The 10,620-nt window shown below is 54.4% G+C and overlaps 1 protein-coding gene across 2 annotated transcripts in view; it reads right to left on the bottom strand.

Moving 5' to 3' along the window:
- The window catches only part of SH3GL1 (SH3-domain GRB2-like 1), an 11,857-nt gene extending 1,591 nt beyond the window's left edge, over positions 1-10,266 (bottom strand). Inside the window, exons 1-9 of one of the 2 annotated variants that reach the window (XM_009895604.1) lie at positions 10,204-10,266; positions 8,787-8,855; positions 8,611-8,683; positions 7,806-7,949; positions 5,901-6,034; positions 4,509-4,667; positions 3,846-3,949; positions 2,155-2,279; positions 1,618-1,671 (exon numbers count right to left, since the gene is read on the bottom strand). In XM_009895604.1, coding sequence (XP_009893906.1) covers positions 1,618-1,671; positions 2,155-2,279; positions 3,846-3,949; positions 4,509-4,667; positions 5,901-6,034; positions 7,806-7,949; positions 8,611-8,683; positions 8,787-8,795 — 802 coding nt within the window. In that variant the 5' untranslated portion in view covers positions 8,796-8,855; positions 10,204-10,266. The remainder of the gene's footprint in view (positions 1-1,617; positions 1,672-2,154; positions 2,280-3,845; positions 3,950-4,508; positions 4,668-5,900; positions 6,035-7,805; positions 7,950-8,610; positions 8,684-8,786; positions 8,856-10,203) is intronic. The other variant, XM_009895612.1, reaches the window with a different exon arrangement.
- Between the last annotated feature and the right edge of the window lie 354 nt (positions 10,267-10,620).

Here is a 10,620-nt window from a genome sequence, read left to right as displayed (position 1 = left end):
CGTCACCCCACAACCCACTGGAGGCTCCTCGCCGCCCAATTGGGACCACAAAACCCGCTCGGCGTGCCCAAGCTCTACCCGCTCCCCCCAGTCTTCAGCCGTGGGGTACCGGGGGGCAGCACGAGCAGGAGCGGGAGCGATCCAGGCTGGGTGCTCGTAACGAGAAGGGGGGTAACCCTCGAGATGTCCAATACCTCGTGGAAGAGCATCCGATCCCCGGGGCCTCACGCAGGACGTGCCTGCGCGATGATAGCTGCTAGAGCTCCTCCGGGTGAGCAAAGGCCCCAGATTTGGAGGGGGTAAATGACCAATCTAAGGTGGTTGGTTTAATTTGGGGCTTAGCTGGAGGCTCAGGCGAGCTGTTCTGCTGGCCAGGCTCAGCGCGGAGGCGTTAGCGGCTCCAAGCGGCAGCGGCAGGGAAGGAAGAGCGAGGAGGGATGGGGGAGAGATGGTGACACATCATGCAGTGCGGAGGGAGGAAACTCACGGATACTCCTGACGGAGGCCCGGGACGACTTGTCGGATCGGAAAGAGGAGGAAGCTGCTTCCAAACAAAAAGAGACATGCTTAAAACGACGTGAACTGGAGGGAGGGAAAGGCAGGGCCCAAAGGGAGGATCTGTTAGGAGAAACAGGGCGGCCCACATGCTGTGTTAGGAACCCGCCTGCCTCGTCGGGACCAGGGAGGGACGAATGCAGCGTGATGGAAGACGGGGAGGGAGTGAGAGATGCTTCGTGTTTTTCCTGTCCACCACTGCTGGCGCTGACTGGGCACTAAGAGGCGAGCGGCCCCAGCTGGAGACCCCGCTGCGACGTCCCCAAAGCCAATATAATGAAGGCTGCTGGGCCCCAAGAGGAAAGAGCCTGAGTCCAGAGGCATTTCTGACATTTTTTGGCGCCGCCAGCTCGTGCAGGCACATCCAGCACACCAGAAACGTCGTTTAAGGGCAGACTAGTTCCCTTCCATCCCCTGGAGGCTGCTCCAGAGGCGCCCACGTGTGCGCACACACGCAGGACAACTTTACCTGAGACTTTGGGGGTTGGATTGCAAGAGAAACCCCCGTTAGACTGGTCAGTCTCTCCAAAGTCGTACGTCTCCCTGGGTTTGGGCTTGTATTCCCGCTTGGGACGCGAGGAGGCCTCCCTCATTCTGGAAGAAGGAAAAGAAATGCGGATAAAGCGAGATATGAAACAGAATATGAGATCAATATGATATTTATATTTATTCTCCTTGGTGGCCACGCGGGGGAGCAGATTGGGTTGTAGACAAGAATTTGCACAACCCTCCGTGCTGGGGCGTTTGGAAGATGGATCTTGCCCCATACCTCGTGGAAGAGCATCCGATCCCCGGGGCCTCACGCAGGACGTGCCTGCGCGATGATAGCTGCTAGAGCTCCTCCGGGTGAGCAAAGGCCCCAGATTTGGAGGTGGTAAATGACCAATCTAAGGTGGTTGGTTTAATTTGGGGCTTAGCTGGAGGCTCAGGCGAGCTGTTCTGCTGGCCAGGCTCAGCGCGGAGGCGTTAGCGGCTCCCAGCGGCAGCGGCAGGGAAGGAAGAGCGAGGAGGGATGGGGGAGAGATGGTGACACATCATGCAGTGCGGAGGGAGGAAACTCACGGATACTCCTGACGGAGGCCCGGGACGACTTGTCGGATCGGAAAGAGGAGGAAGCTGCTTCCAAACAAAAAGAGACATGCTTAAAACGACGTGAACTGGAGGGAGGGAAAGGCAGGGCCCAAAGGGAGGATCTGTTAGGAGAAACAGGGCGGCCCACATGCTGTGTTAGGAACCCGCCTGCCTCGTCGGGACCAGGGAGGGACGAATGCAGCGTGATGGAAGACGGGGAGGGAGTGAGAGATGCTTCGTGTTTTTCCTGTCCACCACTGCTGGCGCTGACTGGGCACTAAGAGGCGAGCGGCCCCAGCTGGAGACCCCGCTGCGACGTCCCCAAAGCCAATATAATGAAGGCTGCTGGGCCCCAAGAGGAAAGAGCCTGAGTCCAGAGGCATTTCTGACATTTTTTGGCGCCGCCAGCTCGTGCAGGCACATCCAGCACACCAGAAACGTCGTTTAAGGGCAGACTAGTTCCCTTCCATCCCCTGGAGGCTGCTCCAGAGGCGCCCACGTGTGCGCACACACGCAGGACAACTTTACCTGAGACTTTGGGGGTTGGATTGCAAGAGAAACCCCCGTTAGACTGGTCAGTCTCTCCAAAGTCGTACGTCTCCCTGGGTTTGGGCTTGTATTCCCGCTTGGGACGCGAGGAGGCCTCCCTCATTCTGGAAGAAGGAAAAGAAATGCGGATAAAGCGAGATATGAAACAGAATATGAGATCAATATGATATTTATATTTATTCTCCTTGGTGGCCACGCGGGGGAGCAGATTGGGTTGTAGACAAGAATTTGCACAACCCTCCGTGCTGGGGCGTTTGGAAGATGGATCTTGCCCCGGGTTTGGGACCTGGTCCTTAGAGAGGGCCACATGCCCCAGGCTTTGCTACGGAGGTGTCTCGGGCGGTTCAGGCCAGCAGAGGACACTCGTGCTGCACTGCGAAAGCTCACGCTTGGCAGGATCCTCCCAGCTCTTCTTAATTCAAACCAGACACAGCATCCACTCAGCAGTTTCTTCTCCGAGGCAGCATTGCCAAATCGCCCTGAGAAGCGGAGAGCCTGTCCTGCCTCCGTCCAAGCCACCCTGCGCCAGGCTGCACGGCCCCGGCTCCGCAGGGAAGCCCCAGACGCAATGAAGCCATCTCTCCTTCCTTCGTCGGGAAGAAGAAATCTCTTTGGGGAGATGCTTGCCCGGGTGAGACGGAGCAGCAGGAAGAACGACCGTGGCAAAGTCACGGCCGTCGCGTGAACCAGCTCGCTCGGTATTTCAACAGCACCTCTGTGGTTTTTGGCACCTCGGCAGAAACCGCACGTTGCCCAGGGCCACGGCGGAGGTCAAGCACTCGAGGAGGGGCAGGGAGAGCAGCAAGACCAGGCAGCTCCGCGGCTCTCCCTGTTCCTGGATGCCAGACACCTATCTGCCTCTCACCAAGAGGTTCACGTGGCTCAAAACCCCAGAGCACGCGCGGCAGTGCCCCGTCTGCGGCAGGGTCTACCAGGGACCACCACGCGGACAGAAGGGAGAGTAGGGCTCGCTGGAAAACGAAGGTTCTGGTGGAGGGCTCACAGACGCCTGCCTTTAAGGAGGTGATCTAAGTGCTCTTCCACCGGTCTCTGGCCACCACGTCATCCCCACCACATTGCATTCACCTCCTGGTCTTCAGAGCAACTGGGAGCCCTTGACACGGACCCTTCTGGTCCAAAACCATCGCTAATTGCCCGGTTCCCTCCTTAACCACAGCTGAAGCTAGTGGCACAAAGACTCTGGGCTAGGTGGTTCCAGGTGACACAGGGTGCCAGGCACGTCCAGTTTGCAACATCTGAGCCATCTGCTCCACCAGCGTGATGCAACTTGTGACTCGATGCCGGGTCTGGCCAAAAGGTACATCTTGCGGGACACTCCCACGCTCAACGCCCACAAAGCAAGGAGCCGTGAGCCCTGGCACGAAGGGGATTTCACCCTCCTTCTCCATCCCTGCCAAATTCAACTCCAGCCTCCCTGGGCGCAGCACACCCCGATTCAGGCAGGGTTCAACCCAGAAGAGACCAGCTGCCCACGGCACAAGCTGCCCACAACCTGAAGGAGGTCTGGATCGATGCTCGAGTGATTGCAAGAAGCAGCTTTAATGCCAGGAGATAGATTTAGAGGGATGGTCAGGTATTTACAGAGCAGTGCGACAGGGAGAGCTCGTGGCTGTAAAAACTGAGAGTGCCCACAGCACCCTGGGACTCACCTGCGTTTGAGTTTTTCCGCAAGCTCGTCCAGGATCTGCACTGCCTGCCTGTGGTAGTCCAGCTGGGCGTCCACCAAGGCTGAGAGCTGGCTCACCTGCTCGATCTGCGAGAATCACACCAAGGCGGGATGAACGGCTCTCCCCAGCTGACCACAGACTCCCTTGTTTTACATACGAGGATCATACTGGGGAACGTGTACGAAGGACAATTTCCCCAGGGAGATGAGGAGAAGGTTTGGGATTTCAGACACCAGAGGTCAGGCACTGGCCGAGACTCATCAGCACAGAAGACACCTCCTACCACTCTCTGGGCTTCGCTAGCTGTTCAAATCCTTCCCAAGTAAACTGCGTTACCTGCCCAAACTCACTCCCACCAGCACACTGAGAAGACACCTGGTTTGGTACAAGCCACGGCCTCTCCTCTGGCCAAGGGCTGGATCAGGAAGAGGAGGTACAGAAAGGATAAGAGGCCACCAAGCCACGTGCCGGGCACTCGGATCTGGGTTTTCAGAAAGCAAAACCACGCTTGCGAAAACAAGAGTGGAAATTAATGTCTAACTTGTGCGTCCCTCGAGAGATCCCACCGCCCTCGTGCGCACAGAAACACGCCACCCACCCGGCAGCTCTCAGCCCAGGGCAGAGGAGCTCCCCCCACGCACTCACATCGGTTTCTAGGAGGTTGTGCATACTGGTCTCCGCTACTTCCTTGGACTCTTCGAATTTCTCCATGGCCTGTCGAAGTTCCTCATCGGGGATTTTGCCCTGTCGCTTCTTCTTGTAGTCAAAGTCCAAGCGTCTGCCTTCCAGCTTCTTGAGATGGTGCTGGGAAGAGGATGGTTACGAATAGTAAAAGAAAAGGTGGCAAAGCCGGAGTGGGAGCAGCCAAGCCCTCCTGATGGGAAGGCAGCTCTAGTTACAGCCCAAGTTCATTCGGCTCAGAAACCTGATCTCAGAGCACACACCTTTGTTCAGACCCCGGAGAAGCTCCGGGATGTGATGGAGAGAGGCAGGGCCGCTGCGAGGTGACAGGGAGGATCGGACCATCTGAACTCAGTCTGGCAGAGGACTACTGCTCTGGCTGCAGGGGCTATTTACTAAGAAACGACCCTCAACTAATTGGCATGGCGGTACGGTTTCACCCCCTTCCAGCCGAGAGCTGGAGGAAAACACTGCAGGGAGCAGCCCGGGTCCGTCCCCCGTGCAAGCCTTTTGGGAAGAGGAAGAGTTGCCCCGCTTCTTTCAGCTCCCCAGGAGCGATGGGGACCTCTGGAGATCAGGAATTGGGATGCAGGTTCAGGGCATCGCATCCCGACTGCTCAGGGCAGGGCCGTTTAAATCAGCTCCATGGCAGCCCGCAGAATCGGAGTACAGATAAGTACCGAAACAGTAGTTGGCGGTTATTTTATCTGGGACACCACCGTAAGCGAAAATTCACTCGAGAGAGCTGCATTGTGAATTACAGGTCAGGATGGATCCTATTACAAAGCCTGGCCGTGCTTTGCACAGACTCGCCTCTGTGGTACCACACGGCAGCTACCAAGCTCCCCGTCTCCCCAGCGGGACACCAAAGGGCCATCTTGAGATGCTGCATAGGAGACCTAGAGGGAAGCTCGCTCGTAGCTTGAAAGTACGTTGTAAATCCAGGCTACGAACAGAATAGAGCCCACAGCTGTAAAGACACTGCCGAGTTTAACGCTAGGCAGCCCAAACGCAGCATGGCTGAGAGCTCGCAGCACAAAGAACCAAATCCAGCGAGCCCAGGGCACAGGTTGGGATGTACTCCCACCGCATCCTCCGTAAAACACGGTGAACGAAGAACCCTTCAAACCTGCATCCGGCCTTACGAGCTGCTCAGGAGCAGTAGCAGCAGCGGTGCTGAGCAGATGGCTAGTGAATGTGGGGAGAGGTAGCACACACAGTGCAGGGGAAGAGACCCGATACCTGTGCGAGTTCTTGGTTCCCACCACGACAGAGCAAGCAATTACATGCACTAATAGGCAGGAGAGGCCAGAAACGAAAGAGATGAGGAGGAGAGATAAACATCGGGGTGTTTACCTGGATCTCTTTCAGGTCTTTGTCACAAAGGTTCTGGAGGGGATCAATAAAATTTTGTTTGACTTCGATATCCAGCGAGTCCTTCACTTCAGCCAACCGCTTCATAGATTCGCCAGCATCAAGAAGCGCATCGCCTTCGAGTGAGGAAAGGAAGGGAAGAGAAAGGGAGAAGAGGCCAGCCAGTTAAACAGAGCCGAAATCTGTGGCGGCTGCATGCAGAGCCATTCTGCCAAGACACCCAGCGTGTGCAAGCTCCGTCCAACGCCCCCACGTTTCTATCTGGAGCGAATCTCTGAGCCGGGCACGGGGCGAGCGGTGCCGGCGTGAGAGCAGGCGACTGCCTCTTGGTACTGACCCCCCACAAGACACCTCACCAACACGCTTCATTATTTTCCCCCCTCGGAAAAACAGGAACAATCTCTACCAACTACACAGAGGAAGGAAAAGGTAAAAATATTTTTAAAAGCAGTATTTTTAAACTCCCTTTTTTTAAACTCCTTTTAGGGAGTTGCTGAGCTGCTGCTTGGCCATGCAGTGCTTTAACCTTGCTCTGCTCCTCGGCCACTGCTGGCAAGAGAAGCCCGGGGCAGAGGCGCGTTCGCTCTGATCCAGCCTGGCCATCCTTTTCTTCAGTCGATTTTAAGCCCAGAGCGCTCTGACCAACTTTTCAAGTTTCCCCAGATGCCGGCAGCCAACTTGCAGCCTTTTATTCATTTTAGACACTAACCTCTACCGGGCCAACCTCATCCCTTCTCCTCCCTGCTGAATTAGAGGGCTCCAAGTTGCTTATTGAAACCTATTTCGTTTCATGCTTTTCTAAGGCTCCTGCCACAATGACAGCTAAGCCAGACGGACTTGCAGCAAAGCGGTTTTAGTCTTGGCTTTTTATTCCAGTGGAAACCATTTCCAGCTTAAATTATCCCTGTGCAGCTTTGGCAAACCAGCCGTTTCAGCACTACGTTAGCACAGGAGAATATACAAGTGAAACAGAGGGTAAAGCGAAAACATCACTCTACCGTCCGGCTGGAAAAAAAAAAAATATATACAAGAAGAGTTATTTCAATCGTGATAACTCTAGATACCCTCTCCTAGGGAGGGATGCAGCGCTAACCTAGACATTTATCAAGTTAAGTGTTCCTTTAAAGAGAGGTTACTAAAGGAAATCAGGTTCGGTGTGTTCTTCTAAATACTTCCTTCCCCCTTGCTCTCCAGTTCCTGCAAGCCAGGAGAGACGCAGGGCTCTGAGTTGGCCAGAGACACTCTCGAGACTCCCTCATCACTCCCACAAAGTAGCCAGAGCTTTTTTAATTTTCCTGAGGCAAGAAGGCTCCTCCCTGTGCTGGAAGCCATCAGGCAGCTGTGCACTGTACCAGGTCTGTCACGTGCGCAGGCTGATGTTTTAGTGGATTAAAATTGATGTCACTGAAAAGGCTTCACCCCCTCCTCCTCCCTGCAAGTCACACGTGGTTATGAGAAACTGCCACGCAAAAAGATTTCTTGGCTGCAGCCTCCCTGTAGCAGAGCTCTATGCTGGAAACGGCACCGTAAAACTCCGCATCTCGCTCAATCTAGTTTCCACATCACCGATATTTCAGTTTAGAAGCAAGGAAGCATTTTTTCCTACATACAAATTGATCTCGGCGTTCAATCAGAAAGCACGAAGAGGTGGTTTTGCACGTGATGCCACGGATTGGGATGCAGCACACACGGGCTCTGCTCGTCCCTTCCCTGCCGCCCCGGCTGGAAGCCTTCAAACCTCTTTTAAGAGTCCCCGATACTGTTAGGTGACGCAAAAGGTCACACGGCCCTTCCAGAATGTAGAATAACAGCTCGGAAATTTGGCAGCAGCCTTTGCCATCTCATCCGCCCGCTCCCAGGGGGAAGCTGCCCCCACGGGACACTCACCGAAGTTGGAGTCCTCCCCCAGCTCCTTGCCGTATCGGATCATGCTCTCCCCCAGCAGCCCTTCCGACTGCGGGTAGCCGGGGTTCTTCACCTGCCCGCGGATCTTCGACATCGTGTTGAGCATGGTTAGCTTGGCTCTGGAAGCTGGCACAGAAACAGCCACAGCCGTGTTTGCAATTACTTGGACTTGCCAGCAGCTCCTGGCCACTGCCAACATCTTATTTTTTTTCTTTTTTTTTTTTTAAAGCTACACCCAAAGCCAAGAAGCCCTATTGTCTTCATCTACCAGAAATACCATTCGCTACGAAAAGAGAAGTTTCTTTTCCAAGAAAACAAGCAAAAATAGTTCCCCACAGCTCACCAGTGAAGGCCAAAGGAGTTTCCCCAGCCCTCCCATAGTCCCTGGAGCACTCTCTGAACGAGCTGGCTGGAAGCACGGCAGGACAGCAGGCTCCAGAGGTGATGCCTACAGAGGCAGCCACCCAGCCCGGAGATGCCACTTTTTCTGGGCATCCCAAGAAAAATGAGTCCCCTTCAGGGCCTCTCTAGGTCCAAGGCAAAAGATGCGTCTGTTCTTTCACCGTTCAACAGCAAACAGCAGCGTCTTACAGCCCAGGAAGCCAGCACAGGGCAAGAGGAGCATCTGGATCTTTACCCGAGTCGCCTGATCTCGAACGTGGGCTGGTGACCAATATCTCAGGGCCAAAAAGGTTCTCTCTGATGTCTCTCTGCCCCCTCTCCCTCTTCCCCTGGAAAACTGGGGCGGGGGCAGAGGGAGCGGGACAGGAGAGATCCAGGCACTGACCTGGGTTCGGCTGGAGGTACTCTATTGTTCTGGTCAATACTTCTGTCACTGCCTTGCTGGTCAGGTCCACTTTCTGTAGGAAAGACAAGACGATCCGGCAGCAGTGAAGATCAGCTCAGGGCTTCGGCAAGGTCACAGAGGAGCTCATATGGGCATTTCTCTTGTTCCCTACTCACCTTTTCCATTTCCTTGAAGTCATCGTCTAGCTTGGTCCCTTCAGCCCCTCCAACCTTCTCACTGACCAGCTGCAGAAAAAGAAGAAGGGAGGAGGAATCAGGCGCAGCAGTAACTCCTTAAAGCTCCTCATACCTCATGCAGTAAGTCCCTGGGACAAAAAAGGGAAGGGGGGTGATCCAAAAAGCATCTGCAAGAGAAAGGAGGTGGCAAGGAACAGCCCAAAGCATGTTAAGAAGATGTGGCTCTTCGCTAACGCCGCCCTATTAAAAATCCAAGCATCTCCTACCCTCCCAAAGCACGGCTCAGTCAGGATGTCTTCTAGAGAAAAGAAGATTGAGGGGGGATCTTATTAATACATACAAATACTTAATGGGAGGGTGCCAGGGGGATGGGAGTAGTCTTTTTTCAGTGGCGCCCAGTGATAGGACGAGGGGTAATGGGCATAAACTGGAACATAGGAAGTTCCATCTTAACATGAGGAGGAACTTCTTTACTTTGAGGGTAGTGGAGCAGTGGCACAGGCTGCCCAGAGAGGTTGTGGAGTCTCCCACTCTGGAGACATTCAAACCCCGCCTGGACGCTGTCCTGTGTAACGTGCTGTAGGTGACCCTGCTCTGGCAGGAGGGTTGGACTAGATGATCTCCAGAGGGCCCTTCCCACCCTAAGAATTCTGTGAATTCTGTGAATTCTGTGATGTTCCTCACCCGACAGAAGCTACGCAGCTCTTTAAATCCCACCACACGGCTCCAACTCCAACGCTCGCTGGAAAAAGCAAGCAGCAGAATTGTCTCTCGACTCCATTTTGAGCCAAGGCTTCGGTTTCACACATGGCAAAATGCAAGTAAACAGGGAAGGAACACGCTCTGCTCACAGCAGCCAGCGCAAGAACAGAGTCTGGAGAGGGCAGAGACCTCCCAAAGCCCTAAACCATCTCCCTCCAAGGGGAAACGCTGGAGGAGCTCAGGATCTGGGGCACGGGAGGGGTGTGTGAATTCTTTGTTAAGCGGAGAATAAAGAGATCTGCAGAAGCTACGGTAAAGTTTTCAAATCCATTTATCAAAGCGTCTCTGACGCCTGTTCTAAAACTAGCGAAAAGGTGAGATGTTTGACAAGCGGTAAGGACAGGGCCGCTTTCGGCTATTTGTGTGAAGGGCTTACCAGCTTTCTTCTAAATATTGCTTGGTCTAAGAAAAGACCCCTGCTCCCTAAACCTCACCATTCAACTGCCCGGGCTGAAAGATAATAAGCGCCTCACTAAATCCATCTAAAAAGTGTGGAGCAAGCCCAAACGGGGAGGAAAGTTTCCTTCCCAGCCCCAGCTGCAGGCAAGGCAGCGCCTGGGGATGCAGGTCATACGGACCAGCCAAAATCAGTGATTATCTCGCCCCAAACGGGTCCAAATGGACAGCAAATCACCTATACAGACATCAAAAGCGGTCTAGGAAACAGGCGCTGCGTCCCAAGCACTCGACGCCTGCCGCAGGGCATCGCCAGGATTCCTCCCGTTTGCAGTCAAAAGTCCAGTTCTGGACGAACAATACAGGTTTGTTTACTCCAACATCAAATACTTGATTTTATCAAGTCTTTCTTCCTCTGGAACCCTCCTGCTCCCACGGGGATTCAAAATGGTTCCTTACTTTTCTGAGGAAGAAGGGGGAGGGGAGAACAACCCCAACCCTTTAGGGAATTATCCAGTTTCAAAAGCACTTGGAAACACCCCACCAGCCCCTCTGCCCTACGGGCTTGCACCGACCGTGCCGTGCTCAGCCCCCCGAAATCAAGTCACCAAGCAGGACACGCGCAGAAGAAACGCTTGGTATTAGGAAGAAGAAC

This window comes from Charadrius vociferus, unplaced genomic scaffold (assembly GCF_000708025.1).
Source record: "Charadrius vociferus isolate BGI_N301 unplaced genomic scaffold, ASM70802v2 scaffold310, whole genome shotgun sequence".
Classification (NCBI taxonomy): domain Eukaryota; kingdom Metazoa; phylum Chordata; class Aves; order Charadriiformes; family Charadriidae; genus Charadrius; species Charadrius vociferus.
Note: the sequence above shows the minus strand (reverse complement) of the source record. Positions and strands in the feature narration are given on the sequence as shown.